General features: G+C 33.8%; 1 protein-coding gene and 1 pseudogene across 1 annotated transcript; one reads left to right on the top strand and one right to left on the bottom strand.

Moving 5' to 3' along the window:
* The first annotated feature begins 3,999 nt into the window (after positions 1-3,999).
* LOC18022621 lies at positions 4,000-5,270 on the top strand (annotated as a pseudogene).
* A 2,000-nt stretch (positions 5,271-7,270) lies between these two features.
* On the bottom strand, positions 7,271-11,189 carry LOC18022622 (myrosinase-binding protein 2). Its single transcript, XM_006405604.2, has 7 exons — positions 11,135-11,189; positions 10,358-10,583; positions 9,799-10,260; positions 8,983-9,432; positions 8,431-8,877; positions 7,920-8,342; positions 7,271-7,825 (listed from the first exon to the last, which is right to left on the bottom strand). Exons 2-7 carry the CDS (start codon positions 10,553-10,555, stop codon positions 7,556-7,558), a joined length of 2,250 nt encoding a protein of 749 aa, XP_006405667.1. The 5' UTR covers positions 10,556-10,583; positions 11,135-11,189; the 3' UTR covers positions 7,271-7,555.
* Between the last annotated feature and the right edge of the window lie 6,400 nt (positions 11,190-17,589).

Here is a 17,589-nt window from a genome sequence, read left to right on the forward strand (position 1 = left end):
TGAGAGGAGTAAAAAGACAGATAAGACAAAGATCTTTAAAATATGATGAAGAATTTGGAGAAAGGAAGAATACTTGGAAGAAGAGGAATAAGAATCCGTCCCAGGAGAAAAAAAATAAATTAGAAGACAAAGTAGAAGAAGAAGCCAGGACCGACAAAAAATTGGATGAAAATCTTAAAAGATAAGGAATTGGAGAAAGCCCAAGAATCTGAAGCTCAAGTAAAAGTCGAACAACATCAGAAGAGCAAGAAGTCGGCGATAACGAAGAAGACGATAACAATGAAAAAGGAAAAGAAAAAAAGAAGAAGAAATAGTATAATAACACATTGAAGAACACGAAAAAAGGGAATAAAACCTGGAAGAAAAGAAAATCAAAAGACGTGTGAGAAGAAAAAGGAAAAGATGTGGAGGAGAAGAAGAAGATGTGAAAAAGAAATACCAGCAGAATAAAAAGTAAAAAAAAAAAAGACATAGAAAATAAAGAAGAAAAAAAAACAAAAAAAGAAAGAAAGAAGAAAATGATAGAGAAAAAAAAATTAAAAAATAAAAAGAGAAAAAAATGAATAATTTATATTAATCTTATTTTAATTTGTGTTTATTGATTTCATACACTTATTAGTATTGATTTTAAAGTTTTTAATGTTAGACAATGATTACTTTCATAGGTTAGCTTTATTTTAATTTTGTATGTATCAAATTCTTGATCTAATTATTTTTGATTTGTGACATAAAATTTTGTTTTAGGTTTTAATGAAACTTTTCGGTCCGCGCAAGTCGCGGGCTAAACACCTAGTTGGATTAAAGCTAAAATCATAGTTACTAGTAGATTCGATAAGAGTTTTTGAAAATTTCTTTTACAGAAAAATGCAACCTTCTTATATATATACATACATTAAATACAGCTTTTATCTTATGACTTGGAATTGGAAAGTTGGAAACTAACACCGAACAGATTATCAACACTATGCCACGTACTCTCTGCCTAGAATTGTATACACGGTATTAATGTATTAACCAATTATCATTCTATTTTAAATAACAAAATTGTCTGAAATCTTATAAAAATTTACATCACAGAGTTAATGCAAAAATAATTGGAAAAAAAAATTTGTTGACAATATTTTTTTTTATGCCCAAAAACAATCGTTTATTAAATCTGAAAAAACCATGAATGACAACCGGATAAAATATGAAAATATTATTTTTATCGACTATAAAAATACTATTCATAAAAATAATCAAAAGTCTTAAACCAAAAAAAAATATTACTACTTTAATTAATTAAAAATAATTTGTATATTTAAAAATTTGGATGCTAATAACATGATCTAGATGGTGAATCCAAATATGAATAAAAAAAAATAGAATTAACTTAACGTCAAAACAAACATATTATAGTAAACAACAAATACTTAATTATGACAACCTGGATGTTATGTTCCAACCTTCTCCATGCACTCACTAGTTTCCTCATTACCGGCTTTGTCGTAGAAAAAATTGATAAGCCAACAAACCTTTGCCAGTAGTTTGAGCACCTTGAATTGCTGATTTGATTAGAAGCAATCATAGTGAAATATGCTCCAAGACAGTTGAGATTCTTCTCAGAAAATCCATGAAACGGAGCAATTTTCCGTTCGAAGACTTAATACTCTCACTGTACCCAATGTGATCAAAAGTCTTCATGTTAATGAAATCTTAGCATAGAATATCTTGAGAAAACTAAATCTTAGCATAGAATATCTTGAAAAAAGAGCAACCTTCTGGTATATATACATACATCAAATACAGCGACTTGGAATTGGAAAGTTGGAAACTAACAGCGAAAATCGACATTTTGCCACATACCCTCTGCTTAGAATTGTGTACACCGTATTAATGTATTAACCAATTGTCATTCCATTTTAATTCATAAAAATGTCTGAAATCTTATAAAAATTTACATCACAGAAGTAATGCAAAAAAAAAATTGAAAAAAAAATTCGTTGATAATTTTTTTTTTGATGTCCAAGAATGAATTTTTCCTCATAATCTATACTATTAAAGAGAAGTATGTTTTGTATCCAAACAGGTTGTACTTAGTTTTTTACTATTCTTTTTTGGATAACTCTTATTTATGTTATTAAACAAGTTAATTTAATATAATATTAATAAAATAATATATTTTATTTTATATTTTAAAATAAATTCAAAATTTTAAATTTGAATTTAGATCTCTTACAGATTTCCTTAAATAGAGGTTATGCTATTAATCAAAAATCATAAAATAAGTTATTAAATTTAGTATTAATTTAGATTTAATTTAAATATTCAAATTTTGAGTAATATTTTCAATGACAAAGATAAAAATAATATATTATTGTATATTTTTAATAAATAAGTCTAAAATTTTTAATATTCAAACTTAAAAATATATAAAATATACAAATAATATGAATGAACGGGTTATAATTATGTTTTAATAATCGCAGTTTTTTCGGATTAATATAAATGAATATGTTATAATGACATTTTTATAATTGTTGTACTTTCGAATTAATATGAACGGACATGTTAGAATAATGTTTTTCTAATCGCGGTCATATATATACTAGAGAAAATAAATTCATAGAAATAAATTATATAAAGCAGAAAAAAATATATCACTTATTAGAAAATTATATTTAAATAAAAATAAAAATAAAAATTATATTATAAAATTTGATAAATTATAAATAGTTCCCGTGCGGATGCACGGGATACAATCTAGATAATCAAATTACTTGATATGGAGGTTTGTGTAAGGAAAAGAAATTAGTTGAAGGTTTTTGATTAAGAACCTAAAGAAGCCAAAACTTTCCTTTTAAATTAGTTGAAAACCGTTTAATACTTGAAGCCTAAACTTTCCTTTTTAAATAAGAGTGAATTTATTCTATATCAATGGTTAATCAAAAAATTAAATATATAGCATTCATAAATTAATAATTAGGTAAGTAGCAAAGAGAATTTTTTGTTTTATCCATTACTATCCTTTTAACTTTACTTATTTACATAAATTGCCATTGGTCTTTTTTTTGCACATGATAGTACTGTAGATACTGTTCATCATCGCTAATACTATTCATCTAAGAGAAGATATTTTTTATTATTGGATAACTATTTAGTTAACATAAAATATATGAAAGTTATCGCTATAAGTTTGTGTTAACTTTGTTATCATATAATATACTAACATGTTAACAAATATATATGATAATTATAAGTGGTAACAAATATATCAGATAATTATAACGTGATAATTTCAAAATTTTGTAATAAAATATTAACATGTTATCGCTATAAATATGAAAGTTTGTGTTAAATATGAAAGTTATCGCTATAAATTTGTGTTAGCTTTGTTATCATATAATATATTAACATATTAACAAATATATATGATAATTATAAATGTTAACAAATATATCAGATAATTATAACGTGATAATTCCAAAATTTTGTAATAAAATATTAACATATTAACAATAATATTTTTTAAATATAAAATATTAACACTAATAATCGAGAAATATAGCACATTAACAATAATATAACGATAATATTTATATTTATACATAATTTATATAAAATATTAACAATAATATCAGCATAATATGTATATAAACAGTCATTTATTTAGAATATTGATAATAATTAAAAAATTATCGTGATAACTGTGATATAGCAAAATTTTGGAGAATAAGGGTGATATAGTCTTTTTATAGTGAATAGTTCTATAGGACCTACACTCAAAAGGTATCTCTTAATTTTGATAACATCTATTACCCTTTATTGCAATTACTCTTTAAATAATGAGAAGCCTAAACTTTCCTTCAAATAATGAGTTTTTCTATTTTTGCTTAATCTATATGTGTATATATATACCAAAGACAGACGATAACAGATCAAACTCTATATCCTAAATCTTGAGCTTACCTTTGCTCGTCTTCCTCTGTTTAAGGAGTAGCTATGGCTAAGTATCTAGCTCTGATTTCGTCTCTTCAAAGGAAGAAGAGAAGAGGAAGAGGAATAAAAAGACGAAGAGTAGACGTTTTGGTAGTGCCGGAGGAGATTCCTTTGGAACTCCAGATGGAGATCATGGCTAGATTGTCTGTTAAATCGCTTATGAGGTTCAAGTGCCCCTCAAAGTTTTGGTCTTGTCTTATCCGTTCCCGATTTTTCAGCAACCTTTATCTTACTCTCGCCTGCCCACCTCGACAACCTCGTGTATACATGAGTTTGGTGCACCACCGAGCGTGTATTGATTCAACGCAGGTCTGTCACAACCCCTGCGAATCTGCACTGCTATCATTATCTTTGGACCATCTAGTAATGGTGCTGATGATATGATGTCTTTGGACCAAGATTTGACATTGCCATGGATGGGAGGACACAACACGATGGTTCTTCGCGGCTTGATTTTGAACACCGTTTGCAGAAAGGCGTGTATATATAATCCGGCCACCAGACAAAGCGTAACCTTACCGGCCATCAAATCCAACATCTCTGCACCTCAAAAATATGATCTTAACACTGTCGTCTACTTTCTCGGACATGATCCTGTTCTTGATCAATACAAAGTTGTCTGCACTGTTGCGACAAGTCCAGACATATTTGAGAGTACAACCTCCGCGGATTCGGAGCATTGGGTCTTCGTACTCGAAGCCGGAGGTTCCTGGAAAAGAATCGAGTTTGATCAAAACCCTCACTTTCCTACAAGAAGGGGAGTGTGCATCAATGGAGTTATATATTATTTGGCTTCTTCTAGTTGTTATTCTTGCAGTGTCCTAGTCAGTTTTGATGTTAGAACTGAAGAGTTCAATATGATCAAAGACTTACCTGATGAGATATACAAGGATATGGGTCTCATAGAGTATGGTGGAAAACCAGCTATTTTTGATCAAACCGATCTCCAATACACGGGATTAGTGGACTTGTGGGAATTGGGAGATGGTGGAGAATGGTCGAAGAAATCTCTCGTTTTGCAGCCTTGTCAGATGCATCTATTCGACCACAACGACGACATTGATGAGTTGGTCGTGGAAGGTACAACTCGAAACGGAGAGGTTGTCTTAACAGCGTATGCCTGGAAATTCCCTCGTTACGTTCTATATGATGATCTACAAAAGAATGATATAAGAAAGGTTATAATCAGAAGAATACCGGACCACTGGTTTGGTAAGCCTGATGACTACTACTTCTGTTCTTATATCAAGTTTATGGATAAGAATGAAAGCATCATGCACTTGGAAACTTGAATGCCTTTACCTTTTGTTGTCTTTTTTCCCTATCAATTTGTAATTTTTTTGCCTTTAATTAATAATACAACTAGATTCTAACACGTGCTTCTATATGGGAATTATTTCTTCATTTTATAATATTTTTTATAATATAATTTCAATTATATTCTGGTATTTAAATGTATAGATTTTTTTGTATATTAAATTTTTGTAATATAAGTTAAAGATTTATTAATATAAGTTAAATTTAGAGTAAATATTTGTAATATCTTTAATTTTTATTATGTAGTTGTATTTTTTTGTTATATGTTTATATGTTTATTTAATTATGTGTTTTGTGTTGATTTTTTAGTTTATAAAAATAAAATTTAAAATAAAATTATGTTAGTAAACTAATTGGATTATGTTCAACATTATAACACACATAAATGAGTAGATATTTGCATTTCAATTTCTCTATGTATACTATACACTATCTAATAATAGTATAAAATAATAGGCCTTAATGTTTCTATACTTCTAATAAAAATTCAATTCTTTCAATTCCAATTTAAAAATAAAAATACATAACAAAAACACAAATAAACAGAAAAATATTTGAAGAAAACGGGAGAACACAAAAAAACCAAATTTCTCCTTTTCCTGCTGCCATCCTTCGAAGCTGCGATCCTTCTATTAATTCTCTTTATTCTTTCTCGGTAGAACTCTTACTGCAATACAAAGGAGGCAGTCATGTGTTAGTCAATCGCAGATTCTGCAAATTTTAGGGTTTTATCCTCCAAATTTTAGGGCTTTATCCTTCATTATCGACACTTTGCCACATACCCTCCGCCTAGAATTGTGTACACGGTATTAATGTATTAACTAATTATCATTCCATTTTAAATCACAAAAGTGCCTGAAATCTTATAAAAATTTACATCACAGAGTTAATTGGAAAAAAAATTCGCTGACCATAATTTTTTTGATGCCCAAGAATGATTTTTTTTTTCTCATAATCGTTTATTAAATCTGAAGAAATCATGAATGACAACCGGATAAAATATAAAAATACTATTTTTTTGTCGACTATAAATATACTATTTATAAAAATAATCAAAAGTCTTAAACCAAAAAAAAAATTGTTACTACTTTAATTAATTAAAAATAATTTGTGTATTTGAAAATTTGGATACTAATAATATGATCTAGATGGTGAATCTAAATATGAATAAGAAACAATAGAATTAACTAAACGTCGAAACAAACACATTAATAGTAAACAACGAATACTTAATTATGACAACTTGGATGTTATGTTCCAATCTTTCTCCCTGCGCTCACTAGTTTCCTCATTACCGGCTTTGTCGTAAGACAAATTTTATAAGCCAACAAACCTTTGCCAGTAGTTTGAGCACTTTGAATTGCTGATTTGATTAGAAGCAATCATAGTGAAATATGCTTCAAGACAGTTGAGATTCTTCTCAGAAAATCCATAAAACAGAGCAATTTTCCATTTGAAGACTTAGTACTCTCATTGTACCCAATGTGATCAAAAGTCTTCGTGTTAATGAAATCTTAGCATAGCATAGAATATCTTGAGAAAACCAAATTATACTACCGCAATCCATTGTATAATCTGAAACCAAATTTAAAAATTAAACAAAATTATCATCAATCACATCACAAAACTTTAAATATAAGAAATTCCTTTAATTACCTAAAATCATTTTAATTAGAATAATAGAAAATATTTTCAAAGTTAATTTACATTAATAAATTTAAATTTAAAAACGTTATATTGATTTAATTTTGAAGGCCATTATATTATGGTCCCACTGAAACGCTAATAATATATAATTATATCTACTGCCAAATCCGACAGTATTAAAAAAAACCCATCATTTGTGAAAATTACAAATATTTGATAATTTTTTTAAAAAAAAATTGGTAATTTGTTTACGTGTGATCCAAATGCAAAAATTGATGTTCGAAAATAATGGAAAGGTTTAAAAGAGATTGAAAAGAAGAAGCATCCTTTTATTAAAATCCACAAGTGACAACACACCATCAAGGCAGAGAACATCACACGATCGCATAAAGCATTGACATTAAAATACACAAACAAACATCTGAAAAGCATACTCAATACTTCGAGTGACACAAATCCAAAAGCATGGACCTTATTTTACGGATTCAAGAGAGAAAGAAAACTTAAGAGTATCTCTTTAATTGGTTTTAATGGGCACGACATGGACTCGGAATGAACAAACCACTATCTTTTGCATGGAACCCAACAACGATCTTGTACTTTCCTCCTTTCATTAAGCTCCTCCATTACCAGAACCGATCTCGAAGTAAGCCCCGATGGCATCAATAGCATAACCACCACGTCCAAGGAATCCAAGAAGTTTTCCTCCATTTTCATCTTTGAGATTAAAGTCTTTTCCACTCATCTCACCGAACAATGGAGAGGTAAATCCACGGGAGGTTGTGAAGTATAGCGATGTGATAAGCGTCGTATCATAGTTGAAAATATGATTGTAGGTTCCACCAACGACTGTGATGTAATCTTTTGGATAATCCACCGAAAACTGCATTTCATTTTCAATTAGAAACAAAGAATTAATAATAGTGAACCAACTGAATATTAACATAATTTTAAAAAGCCAATTTATATATTTTAACCTCTTCTAGCTCCCCACGATTTGTCCCATGTTCACGGATTTCGACATTTCCATCCTTTTCATATTCGATCTTGATATAAGTAATACTGTATACGTCTTTCCCAACGGTTACTTTTTTCACACCATCGAAAACACCATCGTCGAATATGTTTCCCTTGTTACCACCGATAGGTCCTATCTTTATAAAAGAGGGAGGTGGGAGAGGGCCAAAATTTGCACCAATAGCATCAATAGCATCACCGCATCGACCACAAAAGCCGACAAGCTTGAAACCTTTCTCCTCAAACACAAATTTTGTGCCAACTACTTCTCCAAAAACAGGGGAGGTTCTTCCTTCTGATGTCTTAAACCTAAGTGATGTAATGTAGCGATTGAAGGTTCCCTCCACTGATGTAACATGTTCATGAGGGTAGTTTACCACAAACTGCCACAAAATACATATTTTTATTTATATTTATTTCGGAATATTTCTCTTTAAACGAAGCTAAACTTAGAATTTGTACCAACAATACCTCATGTGGAGCCTCTTGTCTCTTCCCATGATCATGTGGTACCATTCCTTCGCCTTTTGCATACTCAAACCTAACATAACTCACAAAAGTACTACCTCTTCCAACGAGTATTTTTCTAACACCATCATAAGCACCATCGTCCCAAGAATTCCCTCCATTCCCACCTTGACGGTCAAAGTGCTTAAGAGAAGAATCTTCAGCAAAGAAGTAAGTTCCAATAGCATCAAGAGCTTGACCAGAGCGTCCATGGAATCCAAGTAGCCTGCCTCCATTTTTACTCTCCAACATGAATTCTGTCCCAGCTGGTTTTCCACCGAGTACGGGAGATGTTCTTCCATAGCTGGTTTTGAATATTAGCGATTTGATCAGCACTGTTTCATAGTATATGACACGATCATAGCTTCCACCAACGGATGTGATATATTCATTCGGATAATCCACCGAAAACTGGATTCATTTTTCATTAGAAACAAACATACAAATCATTAGGTTTTAAGAGGTTGATAAAAAAAAACTTATTGAAGAATGAGGAAGTCACTATATATTTAGCACCTCTTGTAGTTCTCCACGAATCGTCCCGTGTTCACGTGTTTCGAATTTTCCGTCCTTTTCGTATTCAATCTTAATATATGATATACAATCAAAAACACCTCCCTCTTTTGCGACAATTATGTTCTTAACACCAACAAAAACACCATCATCGAATGCATCTCCATTTTTACCACCGATGGGTCCCATCTTAATGATAAGAGGAGCTGGAGGAGCTGGTGGAGCTTGTATGGGGCCAAAATTTGCACCAAGTGCGTCAATAGCATCACTGGATCGACCACAAAAGCCGACAAGCTTGAAACCTTTCTCCTCGAACACGAATTTCGTACCAGCCACAGCTCCAAAAACAGGGGAGGTTCTTCCTTCTGATGTCTTAAACTTAAGTGATGTAATGTAGCGATCGAAGGTTCCCTCCACTGATGTAATATGTTCATAAGGATAATTTACCACAAACTGCAACCATATATATAAATTTTCTTTCTTTTAGAATATTTATGTAAACACGAAACTAAACATAAATTTTGCATCAACAATGTTGACTTAAGCTTGAAGTTAACTTGATCAGCAAACTTAGATATTTCTTATTAGGATTAGGATTATGTTTAGAAGTTGTCTAAACATACTTAGGAGTTATCTAAGAAAAAGAAATTAGTATTTCTAATAGAAAAAGGACTTGATCTATATATAAGGAGATGCTAGGTTGTGGCATAACTTATGAGTTTTGAGAGAGGCTTTAGTTTTGAGTGATTTCCTAAAGCTTAATAGTAATTCTTTATCAAACTTGAGTTCTTAAACATCTTTAGATTCTATAAACAATACCTCCTGTGGAACTTCGTGTCTCTGCCCATGAGCATGTGGTACCATTCCTTCTCCTTTTGCATATTCAAACCTAACATAACTCACGAAATTGTTACGTCGTCCAACGAGTATCTTTCTAACACCATCATAAGCACCATCGTCCCATGCACTTCCTCCATTGCCACCTTGAAGGTTAAAGTGCTTAAGAGAAGAATCTTCAGCAAAGAAGTAAGTTCCAATGGCATCAAGAGCTTGACCAGAGCGTCCATGGAATCCAAGAAGCTTTCCTCCATTTTTACCCTCCAGCATGAATTCTGTCACAGCTTGTTTTCCAGAATAGTTTGTCTCACCGAGTACGGAAAATGTTGTTCCATAGGTGGTTTTGAAGATTAGCGATTTGATGAGCACTGTTTCATAGTATTTAACATGACCATAGCTTCCACGAACAGAAGTGATATATTCATTAGGATAATCCACGGAAAACTGGATTCATTTTATCGTTAGAAACAAACAAATCAGTAGCTTTAAAGGGTTTGATAAGAATGATTACAGAATAAGGAAATCACAATATTTTTATTACCTCTTGTAGTTCCCCACGAATAGTCCCGTGTTCACGGGTCTCAAATTTCCCATCCTTTTCGTATTCGATCTTGATATATGATATACAATCAAAAACACCTCCCTCTTTTGCGACAGTTATTTTCTTAACACCGTCACAAACACCATCATTGAATGCATCTCCATTGTTACCACCCACTGGTCCCATTTTTTCCGACATGATTTCCTTCTAGGAACTTTACAAAAACCTGAAAGATTGAATCAAGAAGCAAAAAAACTTAGTAGATTGTTATTTCAAACTTCACATAGTTAAATAGCTCGGGATTTTCGTAAAGTATGTAAGAACATGTACAACAACATAGAACCGTTAGGAATTCTGAGAATATAAGGATGTATTTAAAATAGGCAGTCCATACCTTTTGAGAGGACTCTGAGAATAGTTTAAGTATCGTTTTCGTTACATTTGCAGTTAAAATAATTTATTGGACTATTGAAGATCATACTGAAAACCCTATATATAACAACTATACTATTTCTTAAAAACAAAATATAATAATTTACAAGAACAATTAATGCATGGCCGGTTATCAAATAGAAAACAATAGATGCATCATGCATGATGCATGGCAAGACCGTAAAATACAAAAACTAGGACGAAATTGTATATTAATTATACTGCCCTTTTAACAAAAACATAATGATATATGTTAGTATGATAATGTGCTTAGAGAATTTCGACCCAAAAAATGTGAATATAGAATCATTGAAAAAAAGAAGGCAAATTGAGAAAGAGAGAGACCTTCAGGTTGGAGAAGAGCTGTCAGTGAGGATGATACTGGATTTGGGGTAGTGCAATACTCCCTATATATAGACACTCGTTTTGCAGTGTTTTAGTTTTTTACACTCCGTATATAAAATTGACTCAGATCATTTTTGAGTTTCATCACATGAATTTTATAAGTTTACTGTTTTAACAAATTTGATAATTAATGTGAACTCACCTATACAAGTACTTTACGACATTGACAGCAGTTGCGATTCTAGAAAACAGTTATATTTGTTTAAAACGTGAGAATTGCTTTCCTGCGTGGTGTACGAAAAAATTAAAATAAAGAAAGGGCTGGACTAGCTATCAAACAAAAATACAGAGCAAAATTAGAGAAATGACAAAAAAAATTTAGAAACTATATTCACCATTTCTCATCATGGCATTACGTTTTTAAAATATAGAGATTTAGTAGGTGTTTTAAACTATTATGTAGGATATTATAGCTAGGTTAATGTTCTTAATTTATGGTGGTTTTTAAGCGTCCTTTAGATGTTTAAAAATCTTTTATCGATTTCTTTTTCCAGGTTCTAGGTTGCTTTTGAGGAAAATGAACCATTTTAGGTGCAAATGAGCATATGAAAATTCAAAATCATTTTGAGACCTCATAGTTTTTGAATTCGTTGAATAACTTTCCACTGATGGATCAAGTTTAAATTTTGATGCACGAGAGAGTGAATCCCAACAGTGCGGTCGAAAGTTATGTCAAACTTTGGAAAGTCAGTTTAGTCTAGAAAAGGGAAAAAGCATGTGCCAAAAATTTCAAGAGGCCAAATAGATCTGTTGAGACTTGGTGATGAAAATCACCTGAATTGGACTTGAACTGGACTGGTTTGTCAATTAGAAAGATTGGTTAGTTTTCTTTCTATGGTTCACGGTTAGTTAGATTAAACCGTTTTGACTCTTGTAATTGACTTTACTATATAAGTAAAGCGTGTGTGTATAGATCCTCTCTCTAGCCTAGAGTGTTACCGTTGTAAAGGATTAGAGAGAGAAGGTGCAATTCTGTATCGAAGAAGACGATAGTGAATTGCTGGGTGTTTTGCCAGGCCGAGACGTAGGGATTTTCTCATATCGAGGTCCCGAACTCATAAAATTCTCTTGTGTTCTTTCTTTCTTGCTAAATCGGTAAATCTACGAATCAAGTTCTAAAAGAGAAATCGAGTGTGTGAGAGTTGAGTGAAAGTTTGTATTCGAATCAGTTTTGTGCGATCTAATTCCGTGTTGTTGAGCTGGATTCCTCAACAAGTGGTATAAGAGCCATGTTCAAGATTCGAATCAATGGCGGATGTGAAAACGAGCATCGCGGTGTTCGATGGTCAAGGAAACTTTTTGATCTGAAAGAAAAGAATGTTCGCTCATCTATCGATTCTTGGATTGAAATCGTTCTTATCGGATAGTGCATTCTGCAAAGTCGAAGAAAATAAAGGAGAAGAAGAATCTGCCTTTGAAGAAAGAAAAGCGAAAGAAGAAGCAGATTGGATAGAGAAAGAAGAAAAGGCTATGAACATTCTGATCTTGAATCTCGGGGATCAAGTTCTTCGGAAACTCGATGAATGTAAATCTGCAGCTGCGATCTGGTCCACTCTTGAAAGGTTATACAATACCAAATCACTTCCAAATCGTATTCATCTTCAACACAAGTTTTATACATTCCGAATGATAGGGACTAAGACTATAGATCAGAACGTTGATGAATTCCTGAAGCTAGTCTCGGATCTAGGAAGTGTAAAGGTTTCAGTTTCTGAGGAAGTTCAAGCTATCCTGCTCTTGAGTTCTCTACCTCAAGCCTTCAATACCCTAAAAGAAACACTGAAATATGGTAGAGAGACTCTATCAATGGAAACGGTGATTAGTGCTGCAAAGTCAAAAGAAATGGAGCTGCAAGAGGTCAAAGCCTCAGGAAATCAAAAGATTGGTGAAGCGTATGCAGTTCGAGGAAGGTCTGAAAGAAGAGATACGGGAAAAGACAGGGGAAGTAGCAGATCACGATCTAAATCAGGTTCCAGGATAACTTGCTGGTACTGCAAGAAAGAAGGACATCTGAAAAAGGACTGTTTTGCAAGAAAATGAAAAATGGAAAGTGAAGAAGGAGCTGAGGCTGTCGTAGTCATAGATGTGACTCAAGAAGGTGGAGCTCTCACAGTATCTGAGAAATGGCACGAAGAGAAGTGGGTTATTGACTCAGGATGTTCATATCATATGACATCCAGGAGGGATTGGTTTGATACATTTGAGGAGCTCTCGTCAGGACAAGTCTTGCTTGGAGATGATAATGCTGTAGCCGTTGAAGGGATCGGATCCATAAATATCAAAGCCTTTGGAGGATCAGTCAAGCAGCTTACAAATGTCAGGTATATTCCAAAACTGAAACGGAATCTTATATCTACTGGAACATTAGATAGACTACGATTCGAACATTCTGGTGGTCATGGAAAAACTAGATTCTATATGAATGGAAAGCTAGCGTTACAAGGTATTCTGGTTGGAACGTTGTATTTGTTGGATGGTAAAACGATTTCAGGTCAAGCAAAGAGCAATGTGTCGCAACAGAAAAGGAATGATGAGACGGTTCTTTGGCATAGACGTCTTGGACATATGAGCATGAAGAACCTGCAGATATTGGTCAGGAAAGGAATTATCGACAAAAAGAAAATTGGGAATCTCAGTTTCTGTGAGAGTTGTGTTATGGGTAAGCATAAGAAGCTAAGCTTCCATATTGGCAAGCATGACTCAGGAGAAGCTTTGAGATACATACATTCGTACCTTTGGGGCTCTCCATCTGTTACCCCAAGTCTGTCTGGAAAACAGTACTTCTTGTCTATAATTGATGATTACACCAGAAAGGTGTGGGTTTTCTTTCTCAGTGTCAAGAGTGAAGCTTTCACAAAGTTCTGTGAATGGAAGAAGCTTGCAGAGAATCAACTGAACAAGAAAGTAAAGTATCTTCGCACTGATAACGGGCTTGAGTTCTGCAACAATGAGTTTGATGAATTCTGTAAGCAACATGGCATAGAAAGGCACCGTACCTGCACATACACTCCACAACAAAATGGTGTTGCAGAGCGTATGAACAGGACAATAATGGAGAAAGTCAGATGCTTGCTGGATGAATCAGGTTTAGAAGAAGCATTCTGGGCAGAGGCGGTGTCAACCGCAGTATATCTGATTAACCGGAGTCCATCTACAGCCATTGATAGTAACATTCCAGAGGAGTTATGGCTGGGAAGGAAACCGGGTTACAGTCATCTGAGGAGGTTTGGTTCTCTACCATATGTTCACACAGATCAGGGCAAGCTCAAACCGAGAGCATTGAAAGGAGTTTTTGTCAGTTATCCCTCGGGTGTGAAAGGTTATAAGGTTTGGCTTCTGGATGAACAAAAATGTGTGATCAGCAGAAACGTGGTATTTGTTGAAAACAAGGTATACAAGGATGTAAAAGATGCACCAAGTGACAGTTCTCAACATACTGAAGTTGACAAAACAAGTGAGTTGGTTCTTGAATCTGCACTGGGTACGAAAGCAACAAAGAAAAATAGAAGCATCAGTGAAGATCAAGAAGCTGAAACTGAAGAAGGAAACAGTTCCGAGATAGAGTCAGAAGGAGAGGGTGTTAATAACTATCAGTTGGCCAGAGATAGGCCAAGAAGAGAGATTGTTCTTCCCACTAGACTTCAGGACTATGATATGGCGGCATTTGCGTTCATTGCAGCTGAGGAATTGAGTCTTGAGGAGCCAAGAGACTATCAGGAAGCCATACGTAGTAAAGATAAGGATTTCTGGAATGGAGGTATGGATGAAGAGATGAGTTCTCTTGACAAGAACGAGACTTGGATCTTAGTGAAAAGGCCTAAGAACAGGAAGGTAATCGGCTGCAAGTGGGTCTATCGACTTAAACCAGGCATTCCAGGCGTAGAAAAACCAAGGCATAAAACCAGATTAGTCGCTAAGGACTATGCACAGAAAGAAGGGATTGATTATCAGGAGGTGTTCTCGCCCGTTGTGAAGCATGTGTCTATTAGATTTCTCCTATCTGCAGTTGTGAATCAAGATTTGGAACTTGAAAAACTAGATGTAAAAACGGCATTCCTACATGGGATCATTGAAGAAGAGATATTCATGGAGCAGCCAGAGGGATATGAAATAAGAGGAAAGGAGGACTATGTGTGTAAACTTCAAAAAGCATTGTATGGGCTTAAGCAAACACCAAGGCAATGGAACAAGTGCTTTGACCAGTTTGTAATCAGTCATGGGTTCGTTAAGAGTGACTACGATCATTGTGTTTACATAAAGGAAGCAATGTGATGGTCTACTTGTTGCTTTATGTAGACAACATGTTACTCGCCTCTAAAAATAAGGCTGAGATAAAACGTGTGAAGGATTTGCTAGGCAGTAGGTTCGAAATGAAAGACCTAGGGCCTGCACGGAGAATACTCGGAATGGACATAGAGAGAGACCGAGAAGGTGGGGTTCTTGCCTTATCACAGTCTGGATATGTGAAAAAGGTCCTTCAAGTGTTTAATATGGCTGATGCGAAGTCTATTACTAAACCTATTGGGGCACATTTCAAATTGTCAGCCATCAGAGAAGATGATAAAGAAAAGGTTATGGAAGATGTTCCTTATGCAAATGCGATTGGAAGCATTATGTATGCAATGATTGGTACCAGGTGTGATCTTGCTTATGCCGTAGGATTGGTGAGCAGATTCATGAGCAAACCTGGACAGGTTCATTGGTCTGCTGTGAAGTGGGTATTGAGGTATCTTAAGGGTACGCAAGATTTGAAGCTCGTATTTAGGAAGAGAGATGAGTTCAAAGTTGAGGGTTTCTGTGATTCTGACTTCTCATCGGATCTGGATAGACGGCGTTTTATCTCAGGGTATGTTTTTACAGTTGGAGGGAACACAGTCAGCTGGAGATCAAGTCTTCAACATGTGGTGGCTCTCTTGACTACTGAGGCTGAGTATATGGCTTTGGTTGAAGCAGTAAAAGAGGGAATTTGGTTAAAGGGCTTGGCTGAAGAGTTCGGTTTTAAACAAGAATGGGTTGATGTGTGGTGTGACTCCCAAAGTGCTCTTTGCTTAGCTAATTAAGAACAACGTACATCATGATAGAACAAAGCACATCAGTAGGAAGCTGCATTTCATCAGAGACATAATAGCTCAAGGAGAAGTGAAAGTTCAGAAGATTTCAACTCTCAAAAACCCTGCGGATATGTTGACCAAAGTGTTACCTGTTAACAAGTTTGAGCAAGCCTTGAGCTTTCTCGGAGTAGCCAGACACTGAAGTGTTGGCTGAGCCTGGCAAAGCACGCGTTTACGAAAGTTGTAGCAGTGATTCAGGGTGATTATCATCAAGGTGGAGTTTGTTGAGACTTGGTGATGAAAATCACCTGAATTGGACTTGAACCGGACTGGTTTGTCAATTAGAAAGATTGGTTAGTTTTCTTTCTATGGTTCACGGTTAGTTAGATTAAACCGGCTTGACTCTTGTAATTGACTTTACTATATAAGTAAAGCGTGTGTATAGATCCTCTCTCTAGCCTAGAGTGTTACCGTTGTAAAGGATTAGAGAGAAGGTGTGATTCTGTATCGAAGAAGACGATAGTGAATTGCTGGGTATTTTGCCAGGCCGAGACGTAGGATTTTCTCATATCGAGGTCCCGAACTCGTAAAATTCTCTTGTGTTCTTTCTTTCTTGCTAAATCGGTAAATTTACGAATCAAGTTCTAAAAGAGAAATCGAGTGTGTGAGAGTTGAGTGAAAATTCGTATTCGAATCGGTTTTGTGCGATCTACTTCCGTGTTGTTGAGCTGGATTCCTCAACAAGATCTATTTCTTCAAGATGAAATAAGCAATTCTAAAACTAATTCCTGTTTTTCTGTAGAATCATCTAAACTCAACAAAATCCGATAATAGACGTTTATATACTTATTTTTAGCCAGTTATTAAAGGAAGCTTTATACTTCTACAGACTATTGCATCTATTTCTTTGGAAATAATATTTTAAAACCAAGTTCCACAAATTTGGAGAATATCTATTAACGCTCTTACCTATTTATTAGATCTCATTATGTATTCGCTCATATCTATCTGCTTATTCTTTGCAACTATGTGTGAGTATATTTGTTCAAAAAAAAAACTATGTGTGAGTATATTCATCTTTAGATTTTAGAGTTTTCAAGAGAATTATAAACTACTATTTTAGGATTGTTAAATATGGAATTATAGATTGGTTCCTGAAATTCGATTAGCTATCTAATTTCTGATCTTAGATGTATTTACACGTCAAAAGAGTTTGCTATATGCTTGAAAGAGCATAGACGAGAAAAAAAATATCAGTAACCAATGAGAGATAGTGTTATTGTGTTTTGTGAATTCAACTAGAGTTAGTATCCACAGATCTATAACACAGAGATTTGATACTCA

This window comes from Eutrema salsugineum, unplaced genomic scaffold (genome assembly GCF_000478725.1).
Source record: "Eutrema salsugineum unplaced genomic scaffold, Eutsalg1_0 scaffold_14, whole genome shotgun sequence".
In the NCBI taxonomy this organism is placed as follows: Eukaryota; Viridiplantae; Streptophyta; class Magnoliopsida; order Brassicales; family Brassicaceae; genus Eutrema; species Eutrema salsugineum.